Here is a 20,648-nt window from a genome sequence, read left to right on the forward strand (position 1 = left end):
TCACATTCCAATTTAACTATAAACATTTATCAGGAACAGATAAGTCATCTGTAAAATACCTGCCTACTAATGAATATCAATGTTATTTTTAATTCAATGGCTTAGTTTACATTTTACATTCCTCTCCACATTTTTAAAATAGGTAAATCATGTATAGCAAATTTTAACACACAGACTCCAACAGAAAAATCTGAAGCTCTAGATGAAGGATTTTTATACATGTGAATGTACAAAGCCATATGTTATTACCCTTCATGTGTCAAGTACTGATAAATCAGCAACACTAAGAATACAAATATGTCTTTATTGTATTGATTTAATTCATTTCACATTCAAAGAACATTTGAGCAAGTCAGAAAAAGCCCAGTGCTATTTTAATATATATGATGCATTGATTTTTTTCAAGGTTAAATTAAAGCTGCACTGTAGTAGTAAAATCACCATTTGATCACCATGTAGTTATAGACTTATCATTAATTCCTGAAGAACAAAGAAGAGAAATTGTTTCTCCCATGCAGGTCCATTTTGTAAGGTATCACATTAGCAGGTAAGAAATCTTGAACCAAGAATAATAATAGTCATTGAGGGATTTCTTCTCCAGTAATTTCTTGAATCCAGAATTCCCTCTGAAAATCTTCAGTCAGCAGACCTAACTAGGCTAAACCATAGACTGTCTATTGAAACATTAACTGTTCTAGGGCAGGAACTCAATATTATAGAGTCTAACTCCATCAAAACTAACCACTAGACTAGAAAAGATAAATTTATATTTGGACTTCAGGACTGTTACAGACTAAAATGTTTGTGCCCTACCCAAAATTCATATATTAAAGTCCTGAGTCCCAATTTCATAGCATTTGGAGGTGAGTCCTATGGGAAGTAATTAGGTTTAGATGAGGTCACTAGGGTGGGCCCCATGATGAGATTAGTGTTCTTATAAGAAGACTAAGAAAGACCAGAGGTTTTTCTCTCTTTCTGCCATGTGAGGATACTGCAAGAAGGCTGAGCCAGATGAGGGCCCTCACCAGGAACTAAATTTGCTGACACCTTGATCTTGGACTTCTTCTAGTCTCCAGAGCTGTAAGAAATATTTTTAAAGTCTATTGTTTAAATCAGACAGTTTGTTGTACTTTGTCACAGCAGCCCAAGATGACTAATGTTAAGGGACCTTAGGGTTTCTGTATTCAGAAAACTCAAGTAAAAAGCTGTCATCAGTTCAGTACAGACTTCTAAAGTGGTTGCTTGTTAAACACCTTTATGTACACATCCAAATTAAACCTCACTCATTAAAATTCATAGTAGAAAACCAAATGCTTCTGTCAAAGCTCAGACAAAACTTTGAGACACTTAAGAATTGTACATTTATTGTATGCTAATTACATTTCCATAAAACATTTTAACCGTTAAAAAAATCCTTGAATAATCTGATAGCCACAACTTTCCCAATTCAATGGGTCCAATATTTTTAACTTCAAAAACACAACACACTTTTAATCAGTAAAAATGGGAACCATGCACTTGTTGCCATTATGTTTTAATAACCTGTATGTCCAATGACATGTATGAGTTGTCAGCAGTGAAATTATACTTCTTAAATCAATGCTGTATGTGTAGTTAAAACTAGCATAGTATTAACATCAGTTCTGTCTCTGTACTGAGACAGAAGTCTCCTTTTGTTCCTGCTGTATGTATACATTACTTCTTTTCCTGCACTGGATATTTTAAATAAAAATATCAGTATAAAATAAGATTATCAGGTTCATTTATACTAGATTTTATTTTTAAAATATGGCCTAAGAGTGAAGCACGAACAGTCATTTATTTCAAAAAACTATGATTTTTGTAATAAAAAAGTGAATAATTTTAAAATACATTATTGAATTTTTCATTTATACTTTACACCTTACATCTTTCCAAAACACATTAGAATTTTTTTCTCTTTTGTCTCTTTTGAATATGTTGTGATCTACAATAATCTTTTTATCCTTTTAAATACATCTGATTTTAGATTAAAAAGCATGACACATGGCAATTTAAATTTCCATTCTAAACTTACAGAGTCATGTGAGCTCTTGTCAACAAAAGACTAAATTTATTATAATTATGGATTATTTACACTAAAACAAAATAAGAAATCAATATGTAAATGTAATGTTTGTTGTAGCTAATGCAGCCAGCAATGACAGATTAGGTTCAAATAGCAATCAGTTTGAAAATCTGGCACATATGTAAATGAACTAGGGCCTTGAAGTTTACATATGATTGTATTTCATTCAGGATTTTTAAATTGTCTCAGGAACAGCATAAAAATAAAATGTTAATCTTTCCACTACAAATATGACTTGAGCTATTATCATAACTGAAACTAGGTTTTGTTCCTGTCCAGCTAAACTAACATGATACTAATAATTTTGAGCTGTAGATTACATCATTCTTAATTAACACTCTGCTACAGTTGTTAACATCCTTCAAGACACCATGTTATCATCACCACAAGTTCTGTAACAATCTTAAAACCATGTTTAACGAAGGTTGGCCTCTTACTCTGCAGCTACTTTTAATTGCTTTCTTTGCTGGCAATTAAATACGTCTAGATAAACAAACATTTTGTTTCACATAATTCCTAATAACATTTTTTCATGATGATTTCAAAGTTCAGACAGCCTTATGTCTATAATTACTGTTTATCAATATAGTGATATATTGGATTCAGCAAAATGTATTAACCGAAGTACATAAGATTAATCAAAATGTGGTAATTAGTAGTGATGGTGATATATTGTGATACAATAAAACTGTCACAACATAATTCCATCCATCTAGACTGTGAAGAAAAAATTATATTTACAGATATATTGATTTTTGCTTCATGAATCAGTGACCAAGTTTTGGCTATCCATTAAATCAATCAGTTCCCCCAGTTACAGAGAATACCTGCAGTTCTTTTTCAAAGTGTGATGCTAACAAGCTGATCTCAGTAGACACTGACCTATCAAAAGGTAGTAAACTGCATAATAGGTTTGGTACATCACTCCAATTAGATGTGTTGTGGTCTCCATTGATGCTTTAATTGGGGGCAAGTTTCTTTTTTTAACCAGAATGCATAACTTTAGAGACATGTCCTCTCTACTTAAAATGAGCCACTTTCATAGAGTTCCTTATTAAGAAACATTACCAACCCAATACTTCAAATTTTCTGTTCACAGAGTCTAATTACAATGCTCCTAGAATTAAACTTTAGTTGAATAGCAATCACAATAATGTACTTGAATTACTGATTATATCAACTTTTCATGGAGAAATAAAAACTTATTTCAAGTTCTATATCAAACAATGCATTATTCTAATTCTAACACTTGTGATGAAGTATTTTTGCAGATAAGTACTTGTTGTGGCAAATAAAAAGTTGTTTTGCAAGGTATTTTTGAAGAAAAAATTATAATTGATTCAGTCAAAATATTTACCTGCATATATAAAGCATAATGAATTTTATAGGCCACCAAAAGTACTCTTTTACTGCCTCACTGCTAGAACCTCACAAAATTGATTACTAAAAAGTAGTCATGCTGGGCACAGTGGTCCATGCCTGGAATTGCAGCAGCTCAAGAGGCTCAGACAAGAGTATAGAGCAAAATCTGTAAGACCTTGTCTCTAAATAAAATACAAAATAGGGCTGGGGATGTGGCTTAGTGGTTGAGTGTCCCTGAGTTCAATCCCTGTCCCCACACCCCACCTTAAAAAAAAAAAAAAAGCAATCATGCAATCATGAGGAAGAAGAATTTATAGAAAAAAAAAAACACTATAAATGAAATTATAGCAATTTGGAGAAATTACATAGGTTAAAATCTACTTTTTTCCTAGTTTGAAAATAAAGACACTATTCAAAGGAACTCCCCCACTGGCAGTTGCATACCTACATATTCCTGAACACTGGATCACTTTACCCATCCATTTAAAGGACTTATTGAGTATCCACTATGGGCCAGGAGGCACTGCTCCTGGTTTACTTCATCATAACTAGATTTCATTGAGATTTTTATGTTGAGGACATATTGATTCTCTTTTGAGCAACCCTTGAGTTATACTTAAAAATTCATCTCGAGGATGCTAAAGACACATGATGAGTGATTTGGAGTTAAAGAGTCCTGTGAAATCCAAGTCCTGGCTCATCAATTAACTTGCTCCGTCACCTGGCAAAGAGAAACTACTGAGTACCTGCAATGTGGCAGGTCCAAGGCTCATAAATGTTATCTTATTTAATCACACTTGCTCCCCCCCAAAGTACTGAGTTGTAGAAATTATCATCTTGAACATTCTGAGGGAAGATGTTAAGGCCTCAATAGAGTATTTAACCTTCTCTTTCTGTACCCAAGTCATAAAATGGATTGGATTAGATGACTACCTTAGTTTTTTCCAAAGATGAAATCCAAGATCTTCCTTCTCATTCCAAGTCAGAGCTCTTAGATGTGACTTTTCTAATGTTAAGTGAGTATACCAAAACTGAAATAGTCAAATACAAACAAAAGGGTGAAAAATATTATAAGGGGTAAGATTTGTACATAGATTGTGTTAGAGAAACAGAAATAGGATGGGAACTATTTGAAAGTAGCCCCAGAATGCCCTTCTGATTATTGACTCCCACAACATCTTTGGTTCTTTCTTAGTTGGACTTCAGTCCAGGATGAGAGAAGTAGAGGTAAGAAAAAAAAAAAAAAATATATATATATATATATATACACATACTATGAGGGAAGTTTTTTAACAAGAACATGGGTAGCATTCCCCACCTCCATTCTAGATTTTGTTTCTTCCGGAGGAAGAAAAGAGAGAATTAGAACTATTCACAAGGATGTACTATAAAGTTAAGGATGAGACCAGTAGCTTCCTCTATCACTTCCTGTACCCCAGTTCACTAATTTCATTTCAATATCTCTCTAGCTGTGGTAGGTACAACTATGGACAAAGTTTGTCATGAGATCTCTAAGCTGTCTTTCCTATGACTGGGTTGCTGACGCAGAACTGCTACATCATGCCATCAGGCTCTGAAGACTTAGTCATAACTCTATAGGTCACCATAGTGGGTGGGTCCTAAGATTTAGAACCAGAGTGAGAGGTAATAAAAGACCTCACTTAGGACTCAAATCTAAATCCCATGTTCCGTTGGGTACGTGCCTAGCTATTAAAGTAGTTTTGTTTTCCAATTTGGCTATTGGTTTTTCCATAAATAATTTACTGCTAAGAAACCGAGAACACTTAGTGATATCATGAATGCCTAAAAATCTAGAAGAGTTTCATTAGCTGGAAACAGTGGTACATGTTGAGGCAGGAGGATTGCAAGTTTGAGGCAAGTCTTTGCAACTTAGTGAGATACTGTCTCAAGGAAAACAAACAACAACAACAACAACAAAAAACCTCAAACAGTAAAGGGCTAGAGATGTAGCTCAGTGGTAGAGTGCCCAAGGTTCAACCCCCAGCACCACCATTACCACAAAAAAAAAAAAAAAAAAACCCACTATTTTCAGATAGCATCCGAGTCCACAGCTGAGGAGTGACCTTCCCAAAGTCTTAAAGAGATTCTGTGGTAGCAGTACTGTGCCTAAAACTCAGCTATTTTGAGTCACTACTCCTCAACAACTTGCACAGAACACACTGGAAAATAGAACAACTATATTCTTACTCACAACTATTGTCACCTTCTCTCCCACCAATAGTTTTATTTTGCAAGGGGGAGAAAGGACATACACTTCAACATATATTAACAGTGGTTTACTCAAATATCACAGGAGTCCCAATTAGCACCCTCAATTTACTGTGGCTTGCAGAAACAGCAAATAATTCAGAGCCACAGTTGAAAGCAACTTCACAACCTAGAGCCCACACAAGATGGTCATGTACTTGTCTATATATATGATTAGAGCTCAATACTCTCTCAGAAGTCACTAAAACATGAACTGGGACCCTGCTAAAAAAAAGGATTGAATGGATGTCTTCATAATAAAAGACAGTCTTCACAACTGCTTTGGTCCTAGTCTAGTAATAGATGAAAATACCTAGTTCCATTTCAACTATGTAAATTTTCTTCACTTTTATGACAAGATGACAGAAAACACAGTATCTTTTGTTTGTAGTTGTCCCTTTTACAATCAGTAATTGAGTCCTGACCTTTTATACTGGGCCTACTGGCTGAATGTTTTCATCACTTATTAGTCTATGTCCAAAGTAAGTTGCAAAGACTGCTTTTATTAGCAAAATATCCATTCAGTCCTTTATTAGCAAGCTGATCAAAGGCAATACCAAGCAAGAGATGTCAAACCTTCTCCAACCATATTTATTCAAGGCCTTAAGGCTTTGGCACAGACTATATCTTCTGCCTAGAATATTCTTCACGCTTTCCTTCACTTAAATGATTCCTTGATCATTCATGTTTCAAGTTAAATAGTATGTATTCAGAGAGGCCTTTCCTGACCAAAAAAAATTTCATCAGTCACCAATTATTCTTTATCATGTCTTCTTATTGTTTTTCTGCAAAGTACATATGATCATCTGATTTTTTTTCTACTTTATCTGATTTATAAACAACACCCCATCACCTCTATACATATTACTCTGTGAAAGTAGGGACTTGTCTTGCTCCTCATTTTATCACTATTACCTAAAACAAAGACCTAAACATATTATAGGAATACACTCACTATATATCTGGTTAATGAGTGAATAATTGACTCACTTCATGTATAATATGGCAAACTCTCCATTTATCTGAAAACACTTTATGGTAAAATTGACAACAGCAAAACAGCAAATGAACAGTATACAGATGATAGATCAAAAGACAAAAAACAAAAACGAAACAAACAAAAAAACCCAACCTCACTTTGCTCCATTAGTCATGAAACTTTTCATATTCATTACAACAGATTTTATTAGAAACCTCTTTTAACACTTTTTAAGTTTAGAGAGATGCTCAGTAAGAATACTCTTGTTCTTTATAGTTCAGTATCTGGTTGGACAGATCATCGTTATGTCCAACAGTATGAGGTAAACTAAGGCTCACAGAAGAAATCTGTGACCTGAAGCTATAAAACTTATTGTAGGTCTTACATACAGAACTGATAAATCTGAATATAATATCAGAGTTTCTTTCACTACCCATAACATAATGGGAAAAACCAAAGGGACCACTGGACAAAGATAAAGTCTAACTTCATGTCAAGGAGTAGCAATTGTCTACTTCCTTATATTTATGAGATACCTGTCCTTTGTTTACCAAATATCTAGTCTCTGCGATTCATGATGCTTTATAACTCAGTATTAGAACTTCACTCCTTGGCTTAAATGTCTTTTAAGAATCAAATATTCTCAGAAATATTTGGAATGCACTTTACAGTTTTCATTCCAAAAATATTTCCAAGTATCTACTATGTTGTGGGCATTCTTTTAGGTGTTAGGGATACAACAATGAACAAAAGTTTCTTAGTTTTTTTCCCCCCTTTGGTAGCTTTACACTGTGATGAAACGGACAATAAATATGAAAGAATATATTGCTAATATGATTAATATAATGTGATAAAGCATGATAAAGAAAGAGAGAATGACAGTGGGGTTAGAAAGGGAGATCAAGAAAAGCCTGTCTAAGGATGTGACTGAAGAAAAGACTAAAAAGAGAAGAAATGAGTCAGGTTGATACTTGATAGAATATCATTCCCAGCAGGAGAATGGTGTAGATGCCCTAAAGAAGAAGCATACTTAGAATATTTAAATACCTGCAGAGGCCAGAATGGATAGTGAGCTATTAGTTAGAGGGATAGTTACAAAAAATGAGATTAAAGGAAAAAAGTCAGGGACAAGGCTGTGTATGTCCCCTGGGAGGTCATAGCAAGGAACTTGTATTTTAATTTAGTGTACTGGAAAAACATGGAGGAGTTTGAAAAGGGAAAGACATAATCAATTTATGTTTTCTTATAAGAGGCTATTGATTCATTTATATTTTAGTAAGAGTTTGAAATCAGGGGAAGATGCATTTGAAGGTAGTATATTGGGGCAGAGAAAAGAAAATGTTATTACATAGCAAGGCTAAGAGAAAACAAAGAAAAATTTACCTACTCATTTTTATTCTCTATGATCTTAAGTGAGCTTTGACTATATTTTGTTCTTTTTCTAAATTTAGTATCAAGATATTATATGAAACCACAAAATAAGCTCTAGAAATACTTTATATAAAATGGGGGTAATCTAATCCATGAAGATATGGTAATATTTCTTTTTGCAAATCTTCCAAGAAAGTACAGGAAGGAGGAGTAGCTTGTGGAACTTTTGACTACTAATTTTGTTTCTTTAAGGATTTTCTTGAGATTCTCTATTTCCTCTTGTATTCATTTTAGTACTTTGTATTTTATATGAAATCCTTCATTTCATCTAAATTTCAGATTTTATTGGCATGGATATATATTAGAATATTTTGTTTTGGTGATTTTTTTAGTATTGTCTAATAATTAAGATAGTTGAAAAGTCTCCTGTGAACCTGTGGTCAAATCCCCTTTTCACACTTTTTATTTATGCTTACTCTCATTTATTTCTTGCCTCAACTTTTCAAGCAAATGGTTATTACTTTCATTGATTGTTTCTATCAATGAAAATTTCCATCAATTTCTGCTCTTTAATCTTAGAGTTTCTTCAGACATACTCTGCTGTTATTTATCTTTCTCAAGATGAACATGCAATTCACTTATTTTCTGTATTTCTTGTCTTCTCATTGGCAGGCTTCACTACTATAAATTTTCCTCTACCATTTTTGCTATGTTCATGGTTTTAATACCTAACACTATTACTTATGTTTACTTCTAAATGTATGGTGGTTGTTATGAAGACTTCAGTCACACTCCAAAATTATTTTGAGGTAAATTATTTGTACTATCCAAATGTAGCATGGATCTAGGAGGTATCATCTATTATTAGTTCACTTCTAATTATAGCACATAATGGTCTGGGAATGGGGTCAATATGATAGTGATTCTTTGATACTGAGTTTATGTCATCAATTTTAATAAATATTCCATGTATGCTTGATTGGGTTATTCAAATATTCTACAGTTCAAGTAAGCAAAGATTTATTGCTTAATTCATTAGTTTCTGAAAGATTTGGTACGTGATTGAGATTGGTCAATTTCTCCTTATAATTCTCTCAAATTTGCTGACTTCTGCACACAAGTCCACAACTGTCATATCTTCTTGGAAAACTGCCCTACAATGCTATTAAGTTAAATTTAATTTAGGTGATACTAATATCACTTATCAAATACTTAAAACTTTCTTAAATTCCTTATTCTCATAACTATCACTTGATTTCTATTTCAGTATAGTCTATAATTTAGCCTTTGTTACAAACCATTACTGTGACAGTGCTGAAAACTAGAAACCAGAAATATTCTTCATTTGTCATCAATCTTCTATTTTCTTCTATTCTTCCACCTTTCCCACTTCCTCTAAAAATCTACTAGTTAAATTCATTTGAAACTTAATACCTGGACTCCACCCTTACTTCCCTGCTATGGAATGAAATGTATCCCTTTAAAATTCATATCTATATATGGTTTGAGAAAATGAAAGGTGAGAGTAAATGCCAGGGAGAAGGTACAATAAATAAGAGGGACAGCTAAGAACAGGACTCTCAAAAACACTAATATTTAGAGCATGAGAAAAAAAGAAAAACTTACACAATGGAGATTCAATGAAGCAAACTGAATTTACAAGGAACACTAGGAATTAATAAAACCTAAGGAAGTTTTCTGAAAAAGAAATTTTTAAAAGCCTAATATCCTCAATGAATAGATTTACATACTTCTTTAGGATAGAGTTTTCCTTTATCTAATAAGTAATCAAAAAATTTATGAACTAAATCTTTTCCATAATAATATGAAACATTCATAACAGTATTTTTCCATTCAAATTTTACTATGAATTAGAGTTTTAATTTGCAGCAGTGCCACAGAACCCTCAGTCTTACAATTAATTAGTGAAATCTGATTTTCTTGCCCTTTTTTGAGACAAGTCTCACTAAGTTGCCCACACTGGCCATGAACTTATGATTATCTCACTCAGCCTTCCAAGTACCTGGGATCACAGGCACATGAGTTGTGCCAGCAGATTTATTTTTCAAAGGTCTTGAAATGCTTTTTTAATAGTTTTAAAGATCATGATTAAAGAGTAGCTCTTTAATTCTCAGAAAGTTTGAAATTCTGTTTTCTAAAATGTATAATTTACTTTTAAATCATTCTGAACTCAATTACAGGTGTTCACATGATAATTTTGCTGCTTTTGAACCTTTTTTCCTTTACCCAGAAATTATAAATACAAAGACTCAATTACCAGGCACCCCCTAGTGGCAGTAAAATCAAGATAAGAAAGTTCTTTTAAAATAGTAATGTATTTGGATGTACAATTTTCCATATCTATAATTTTCACCAAAAAATGAAAACAGCTTGTCAGTAAATAGTTTAAATACATGGTGCTTTATATCTATGTTTCATTAAACTATTTATAATTTATTCAATTAAGAATGAATTCACAAACTGAAAATTCACAAATATTCTTGAGAAGAATTGCATTAGGTGAAATAATACAAATAAATGCCCTTCAAAGATTATGTATTTCTTTAGAGAATATTTATACTTTACAAGGAAAAAACCTTAGGTTTGCCATTGTACTAGAGTTGGAATGGTAGTGTCTAGGAGCAGAACCTTACCCCTCATCTAGCAACATCAACTGAACTGATTTCAGAAAAATGAAAAGTTAAAAAAAAAAAATCAATAAAATCAAATATCAAACCAACCACCTAAAAAAAAGTTTTTTTTCTTAAAAACTCTAATACTGAGGATATTATTTTGTTAATTTGATATGCTATATAAATAGGAATTTTTTTATATACCATTATTTAGATGTCAAAATTTTTTTTACTTGGTAAAACACCAAATAAAATGAAACAAAAATTTACGAGTTAAATTAAACACTGCTGTTAATTTTTAAGGTTCTTTGTGGGTTTTGTTTTCCAAAATTGTGTCCATGAGGGCAGATAATTCAGTGATTCAGCAGTAGAGCACTGGCCCAGCATTCATAAGGCCCTATCTTCAAACCCTAGCACCATGAATGAATGAATGAATGAATGAATGAATGAATGATTTTTCCATGAAATGAGCATTGAAAGTATGTTATAAAAAGCTAATTTCCCTCACTTTCTTTCTCCTCCTCACTTTCCACTCTCTCTAGCGTGAGCCCTTTCTCTTTTCCTCTCATTTTCTCTCTTACCCTGCAGGAAGACACTCTGTTTGCTTAATAAACTCCCTTATGTGGGAAAAAAAAAAAAAAAAGCTAATTTCTAGGCCTACATGGAACTCCAGTGCCTGCCCAGTGCCTGCTTGTGCAGATCTCCACTGCTGCACTGTGGTTTCCCATCTAACAACTGATTCGGACGCCTCTGGTGCCATCATGGATTATCCCCAAAGCCAAGGCCACCATCTTTATTTGGGGCGGATCCCATCCTAGGACACCAGCTGGAGATTAGAAGCTCATTATCAAGTTCTTTTCATGCATCAGGCTACTGAAGACTGGGGGATTTGGATAGTATATTACTGTTTTGTCATAGATTCTTTAATTTTAATTTATTTAATTTTATTTATATTATTTTTCTCACTCACTCTAGTTTCCTCTTGTTTATCTGCTTCCTTTGAGTTTTTCCTCTCTTTTCTCATGCTAACAACCAATTTTTTTATTCCAATTTTCTTCTTCCTATGATCCAGTACCTCTATACATTCATTTCTTATCTCATTACCATTACATCCTACACTCCTCCACATCCTCTTTGTCCACCATTAGAAATTACAGACTTTACTGCAAATCTCTTGTTTATGCTATAAATAATAGTCAAATTCATCATCTCCGTTTATTACGACAATGCTATTAATGTCTTAATAGGGACTATTTGGTTTAAGGTTGCATATTGTTTGTATTGTGTGCTACTAATATTGACCTCCAGCTTAAAGGTGAGGTATTGTAAACCTGCGGGAAAACTATAAACCGATGCAGGGAAACTATAATACCTAGGATTTGCACTACTAGAGGGGAAGATGCACAAACAACATGAAAAAACAAGGGAAGAAAGTGCCCCAAACAAACCAAGATGCTATATTAATAGAATCCATTCACAGCAAGGTAGAAGAAATGATAGAAAAGGAGTTAAGAAGGTACATAATTAAAATAATCTCTGAAGTAAAGGATGATATAAGAGAGCAAATGCAGGCAATGAATGTCACTTCAGTAGACAGTTAAAAGACCAAATGCAGGAAGCAGATCATTTCAATAAAGAGGTAGATATTTTGAAAAGAAAAAAAAGAAAGAAAGAAAGAAAGAAAGAAAGAAAGAAAGAAAGAAAGAAAATCCTTGAAATGAAGGAAAAAATAAACCAAATTAAAACCTCAATACAAAGCATAACCAACAGACTAGATCACTTGGAAGACAGAATTTTAATCTTGAAAATACAGTTGACCATACAGAGAAGATGGTAAGAATCAGGAACAGGCCTCCAAGAATTATGGGATAACAAGAAAAGACCAAATTTAAGAATTATTGGGATTGAGGAAGGCACAGAGATACAAATCAAAGGAATGAATAAACTGTTCAAAGAAATAATATCAGAAAATTTCCCAAACCTGAAGAATGAAATGGAAAATCAAATACAAGAGGCTTATAGGACACCAAATGTACAAAATTACAAAAGAATACACCAAGGCACATTATAATAAAAATATCTCACATACAAAATAAAGATAGAATTTTAAAGGCTGCTAGAGAAAAGAATCAGATTACTTTCAGGGGGCAACCAATATGGATGTCAGCAGATTTCTCAGCCCAGACACTAAAAGCTAGAAGGGCCTGGAACAACATATTTCAAGCTCTGAAAGAAAATGAATGCCAACCAAGAATCTTTTCCCAGAAAAACTAACCTTAAAATTTGATAATGAAATAAAACCTTTCCATAATAAACAAAAGTTAAAAGAATTTACAAATAGAAAGGCTGCATTACAGAACATTTCCAGCAAAATATTCCACAAGAAGGAAATGAAAAGCAACAATAAAGTCAGGAAAGGGCACAACTACACTAAAGGAAAAGGCAATCAAAGGAGAAAGTAAGTCAAGTTAAAAACCAAAAATAAGCCAAAATGACCAGGAATACAAATCATATATCAATATCAACCTTGAATGTTAATGGTCGAAACTCATTAATCAAAAGACACAGACAGGCAGACTGGATTTTTTTTTTTTTTTTTTTAAAGACCTAACAATATGCTGCCTTCAAGAGATGGCATCTACAGATGTCTTTTTCCCATGGAAAAAACATACCACATATATGAACTCAGTAAAAATGCTGGGGTTTGCATCCTCATATCAGATAAAGTGAACTTCAACCCAAAGTTAGTCAGAAGGGATAAGGAAGGACAATTCGTACTCCTTAAGGGAACCATGAATCAACAAGATGTACCAATCATAAATATTTATGCCTCCAACAAAGGAGCATCTACAGACATCTAACAACTCCTTCTCAATTTCAGGAATCAGATCACAAAACAATAATACTAGGTGACATTAACACACCTCTCTCACTAATGAATAGATCTTTCAAATGAAAAGTGAACAAAGAAACCACAGAACCCAATAATACAATCAATAATTTAGACATAACAGACATATACAGAATGTTCCATTCATCAATGAGTAAATACACTATTTTCTCAGCAGCACATAGATCCTTCTCTAAAATAGATCATATGTTATGCCACAAAGCAAATCTTAGCAAATACAAAAAAGAGATACTACCCTGCATTCTATCAGATCATAATAGAGTGAAATTAGAAATAAATGATAAAATAAAAAATAGAAACTACTCCAACACCTGGAGACTAAATAATATTCCACTGAATGATGTATGGATAGCAGAAGACATCAAAGAGAAGAAAAAAAATTCTTAGAGGTAAACAAGAACCATGATACAACATACAAAATCTCTGGGACACTATGAAGGCAGTACTAACAGAAAAATTCACTGCATGGAGCTCATTCAATAAAAGAATAAAAAGTCAACAAATAAACGACCTAACACTACAACTCAAAGCCCTAGAAAAAGAAGAACAGATCAACAACAAAAGCAGAAGACAAAAAATAATTAAAATCAGAGCTGAAATCAAAACATAAGAAACAACTAAAAAAAATTGTCAAAACAAAAAGTTGGATCTATGAAAAAAATAAACAAAATTGATAAACTCTTAGCAACACTAATGAAGAGGATATTGAAAACTCAAATTACTAAAATTCATGGTGAAAAAGAAAGTATCATGACAGACACTACTGAAATACAAAACATAATTAGAAGCTACTTTGAAAATCCATACTCTAACAAAATAGAAAATCTCAAAAACATCAACAAATTTCTAGAGACATATGATCCACCCAAACTGAATCAGGAGGACATATACAATTTAAACACATCAATTTCAAGCAATGAAATAGAAGAAGTTATCAAAAGCCTACTAACCAAGAATAGCCCAGGACCAGACAGATTCTCAGCCAAGTTCTACAAGACCTTCAAAGAACAACTAATACCAATACTCCTCAAAGTATTCTATGAAATAGAAAAGGAGGGAACCCTCCCAAACTCATTCTATGAAGCTACTATTGCCCTGATACCAAAACCAGACAAAGACACACCAAGGAAAGAACACTTCAGACCAATAGCCCTGATAACACAGATGCAAAAATTCTTAATAAAATTCTGGCAAATCACATACAAAAACATATTAAAAAGATAGCACAGCATGATCAAGTGGGGTTCATCCCAGGGATGGAAGGTTGATTCAACATCCAGAAATCAATAACTGTAATTCATCACATCAATAGACTTAAAATTAAGAATTATATGATTATTTCAATAGATGCAGAAAAAGCATTTGAAGAAATATAGCACCCTTCATGATCAAAACACTTGAAAAAAATAAGGATAGTAGGAACATACCTCAACATTGTGAAGGCTATCTATCCTCAGGCCAAGGCCAACATCATTCTAAATGGAGAAAAACTGAAAGCATTCCCCCTAAAAACTGGAACCAAGGCAAGGATGCCCTCTTTCACCACTTCTATTCAACATCGTCCTTGAAACTCTAGCCAGAATACTTAGACAAAAGAAATTAAAAGCATACAAATAGGAAAAGAACTCAAAGTACCTCTTTTTGTTGACAACCTGATTCTATATTTAGAGGATCCAAAAAATTCTACCAGAAAAGTTCTAGAACTCATAAATAAATTCAGCAAACTAGCAGGATATAAAATCAACACTTATAAATCTAATACGTTTCTATCCATAAGTGATGAATCCTCTGAAAGAAAAATTAAGAAAACTACCCCATTCACAATAGCCTAAAAAAAAAATAAAGTACTTGGGAATCAATCTAATGAAAGAGGTGAAAGACCTCTACAATGAGAACAACAGAGCACTAAAGAAAGAAATTAAAGAAAACCACAGAAGATAGAAAGATCTCCCATGTTCTTGGATAGGCAGAATTCATACTATCAAAATGAACATACTACCAAAAGCACTAGAAAGATTCAATGCAATCCCCCAAAAAATCACAATGACATATTTCATAGAAATAGAGAAAGCAATCATGAAATTCATTTGGAAGAATAAGAGACCCAGTATAGCCAAAGCAATCCTTGGCAGGAAGATTAAAGCAGAAGGCATCACAATACCAGACCTTAAACTATACTACAGAGCAATAGTAACAAAAATGGCATGATACTGGCAACAAAATAGACAGCTACACCTATGGTACAGAATAGAAGACATAGAGACAAACCCACATAAATACAGTTTTTTCATACTAGACAAAGGTACCAAAAAAGTATATTGTATATTGGAGAAAAGATATGTTCTTCAACCAATGGTGCTGGGAAAACTGGAAATCCATATGCAGCAAAATGAAATTAAACTTCTCTCTCTCACTCTGCACAAAACTCAACTCTAAATGGATCAAGGACCTAAGAATTAGACCAGAGACCCTGTACCAAATAGAAGAAAAAGTAGGCCCAAATCTTTATAATGTCAGCTGACTTCTTTACTAGACTCCCAAAGTGCAAGAAATAAAAGCAAGAATCAATAAATGGGATAGATTCAAACTAAAAAGCTTCTTCTCAGCAAAGGAAACAATCAACAATGTGAAAAGAGAGCCTACAGAGTGGGAGAAGATCTTTACCAAATGCACTTTAGATACAGCACTAATTTCCAGAAGTTATAAAGAACTCAAAAAACTTTACACCAAAAATACAAATAACCCAATCAATAAACTGGCTAAGGAACTGGGCAGACACTTCACAGAAGATATACAAGTGATGAACAGATATCTAAAAAAATGTTCAACATCTCTAGTAATCAGAGAAAGGCAAATTGAAACTATCGTAAGATTTCATCTCACCCCAATTAGAATGGTTATTATCAAGATACAAACAATAACAGGTATTGACGAGGATGTGGGGAAAAAGGTACACTCATACATTGCTGGTGGAATTGCAAATTAGTGCAGCCACTCTGGAAAGCAATACAGAGATTCCTCAGAAAACTTGGAATGGAACCACCATTTGACCCAGATAGCCCACTCCTCAGTTTACACCCAAAGGTGTTAAAACCAGCATATTACAGTGACACAGTCACATTAATGTTCATTGCAGCTCAATTCACAATAGCTACATTGTGGAACGAACCTAGATGCCCTTCAACAGATGAATGGATAAAGAAATTGTGGTACACATACATACATACAATGGAATATTACTCAGATTACTATTTATAATAATTATTGCAAATAATAGATATAAAATAATAATAATAAATACTATTAATATTATTCAGAATACTATTTATAAAGAATAGAACTATGCAAATAAAATTTGCAGGTAAATAGATGGAGTTGGAGAATATCATGTTAGGTGAAATAAACCAATCCCAAAAAATCAAGGCTGAATATTTTCTCTGAGAGATGCATGCTGATATATAATCAGGAGGCGGGTAAGGGAAGAATGGAGGAACATTGGATTGTATAGAGGGAAATGAGGGGAGGAGAGGGGACAGGCAGAAGGAAAGATGGTGGAATGAGACAAACATCATTACCCTATGTACATATATGATTATATGAAAGGTGTGACTCTACATTGTGTACAATCAGAGAAACAAAAAATTGTACCCCATTTTTGTACAACTAATCAAAATTCATTTTGCTATCATGTATAACTAAATAGAACAACCAATTAAAAAAAGCTAATTTCTATTTCTATAGGAAGATAATAGTAGATAAGCCTACAAAAAAAATAAACCCTAACTTTTTAGTTAGGTTTTAATAAAATGTGTACTAATATGACTTTTATAACAGCAGTAATTTACACATGCCCTTTTTACATTGTATCTTTTGTTGCCTTTGAATTTTTCTCTTACTGTTCCAACACAAGAAATGGCATCCTTATAACTTGGTAGAAATCCAAGAAGTCAATTAGGAAAATACTTTTGTGCTTTAGTTCTCATTCTCTAATAAACAATGCCATTTCAGCAGTATTATAGGCTCCAACTTGCCTACAGACTGAGTGGCAATAAGAGGTGTGCTACGTGGCAATGAAGAACATTTCCATTAGCCCAGGAAGACATTCTGATAAATCCATTTAATCATGCTATTGGAAAGCACTAGATTATAAACAATGATGTCGCCAGTCTGCTTTTAATGATGTGGATTACATACTATATAACAGTAATTATAATTCATTAACTAACTTACAGAACAATGTTCTGCATGACTAGATACCAAACCGTAACTATAACTTTGTTTAACATAATCTTATATGAGGTTTATAACAGCATTATAAACACAAGGACTGTATGTTTGTAGTTTGTTCATTTGTGATAGTGTGCAAATTCTACTTTTCATTTATATGATCTAAATATAGAAGATATAGAGCAATACAAGAAATATTCTTAATCTAGAAGAAACTATTAACAGACTATCAAATACAATTGTGTTAGATTTAACTTTTCAGTTCAGTTATTTCTACTTTGATAAAGCCAAACTTAAGATTTCCCCCTCCTCCGTACTTACCTAAAAAAATGAGACAATTTGGTAGATGACTGGAGAAGAACTGAATGATATTCAAAGCTTAGGAACACAATTCTCTCTAGCACACAAACCAAACAAAGCCACACACCAAACTGTATTAAAAAGAGGAAAATAGGTCAGGCGTGGTGGCACCCGCCTATAATCAGAGCAGTTCAGGAATTTTAAGTAGGAAGATCCCAAGTTCAAAGCCAGCCTCAGCAACTTAGCAAGACCCTGTCTCAAAATTTTCAAAATAAATAAATAAATAAATAAAGGGGGCTGGTAATGTGTTTCAATGGTTAAGTACTCCTGGGTTCAACCCCTGGTAGTAATTAATTAATTAATTAAAATAACAAATTAAAAATAAAAAGAGGAAAATGTATATAAAATGAAAATTAAAAATCGATTGGTGTTATGGGGTGATACTGTATGAAAAGACAAAGTTTTATTCTCTCATTAGCATAGTTGGTTACTATAGATCATTTGCTTCATCTAGCAAAAATAAACTTATTGTGCAATTAAATATCAAAATTACTTTATAATTCCATAAGTGTATTGAGTTCCACCATGAAAAGGGAAAATAAAAAACAAAAATAATGATTCTATTTCAAAGAGAGAAAAATCTTAATGAAAGTTTATGTCTGTTTTTCCAGCTTCATTCTTCAGAGCCCAGTAAATTTTCTTCAAAGGTATGTCTTCCCCCACGCTTCAGATTTAACCCAGGGTCTCACACATGCTAGGTAAGCATTCTAATACTTACTCATCCTTCCATTCATTTTGATACAGGGTCTCTCTAAATTGCTAGTTCAGGGATCCTCCTGCATCAGCCTCCCACCCACATAGCTGGGATTATAGGCATGCACCACCATGCCCAGTTTAAGGGATATCTTCTTCAACAAGGAGAGCTTGGGGCTCCACTTCTTCTTTCTCTTCCCTCTAACTATAATCCTTCCCCTGCAACCGGAAAAGAGTCATTACAACTATTTTTAATATACTGGAGTTCTGTTAAAGATTTTCTTTGGATAAGAAGATTCTGCCTCTAAAACTAACAAATTATCCAGACTTGACAGTTTGAAAACTGATTCAGCTAAAAGCAATTTAACAATCAAACTTTTCATTTCGGATTCCCAAGAAAAGCAAACACCTTACCCAGTGTGACTAGATGATGAAGGTGGTGGCAAATCTGGTGTAAGGACATAAAGACTGTTGTTTTTTGGCAAGTGCAGCGATTTTAAGACCGTCTGAAAAAGAAAAAATAAAACAAACATTTGTTGATTTATTTTCTTTATAATTCTTGATAATTTAGCAATTGTATAGTTTGACTTTTTGTCCTTTGAAAATTTCCTAAATTGGGTAATACAAAACTGCTGAATACAAATAACCTAGTTTCTTTTGAATATATTACAAATTAGTAAAATTATAATTAAAATAAAATGTAAGTTCTTTAGCTCATAAAGAATTACAGCTGGGGAGATAGCTCAGTCAGTAGAGTGCTTGCCTTGCAAGCACAAGGCCCTGGGGTCAATCCCCAGTACCCAAAAAAAAAAAAAAAAAAAAAAGAATTACAAATAAGCACACATTTGAGACTTATTAATTTCTTCACTCTAGAAGTATATGCTTGTGACTAATAAGCACTCATGCCAGAGTCATTACAGCAAATATTAGCAATGGAGGTTTTTCAGAAATCATTAGACCTAGAAAAGATAATAGAGAGCACCTCAAGCTAATGATTTTAGCTTACACCTTGTATGAAGGTGTAAGGAAGTGTTACCTAGGTCAGTGTACTCTTCTTACTCTAGAAACCTTTCCTGTTAATCTCTCTGTCTGGATTAAATAAATTTCTCTTGAGCCACATCAGACCTACTATCAAAAAAATCATGCACAAGTGATTAAATTTCTTGACCACAACACTCAGACATTTCAAACTCACAATATGATGGTAAATACTTATTGAAATACTTTGTGGATAGCAATACACATGAGGAAGTACATTTTACATTACAGCTCAAGGCATAAACTTATTCAATAGATATTTATTTTCTCACCTCCTGTTTGCCAGGATTACTCTAGCCAGAGAGGATAGCAGTGACTAGCTTAAAATAAAATCCCAATCTTACAGAGTTCACATTTTAGTAGGAAGAAATGAAGTGATTAACCTATATAGCTGAGTATCAGAAAGGAATAATTTTTTTTTAACTAAAGATAAAGCAAGGAAGGAAAAATATGAGATAGAGGAGCTTTGCAATTTAAAATTAGTTGGTCTCACTTCGAGAATGTGAGACATTTGAGCGAAGACCTGAAGGTGGTAAAGTAAAAAAGTCTGAGAATATATAGACAAAGAATATTTCAAGCAAAGGAAAGAGCCAGTACAAAATATTTAAGGAACAAGAAAGAATCCAATGTAACTGGAACTAAGTAAGTACCGGTAGGAGATAGGTCATCCAGTAACAGCAACGAGGACAGAAAACGTGA

At 33.2% G+C, this 20,648-nt stretch overlaps 1 protein-coding gene across 1 annotated transcript in view; it reads right to left on the bottom strand.

The window, feature by feature from the left end:
* FAF1 (Fas associated factor 1) overlaps window positions 1–20,648 on the bottom strand; it is a 488,868-nt gene that overhangs the window by 263,746 nt on the left and 204,474 nt on the right. The window contains exon 6 of the mRNA XM_079154561.1: window positions 19,326–19,417. Coding sequence (XP_079010687.1) covers window positions 19,326–19,417 — 92 coding nt within the window. The remainder of the gene's footprint in view (window positions 1–19,325; window positions 19,418–20,648) is intronic.

The sequence above is a fragment of the Sciurus vulgaris genome (genome assembly GCF_902686455.1).
Source record: "Sciurus vulgaris genome assembly, chromosome: 1".
NCBI classification, from domain to species: Eukaryota; Metazoa; Chordata; class Mammalia; order Rodentia; family Sciuridae; genus Sciurus; species Sciurus vulgaris.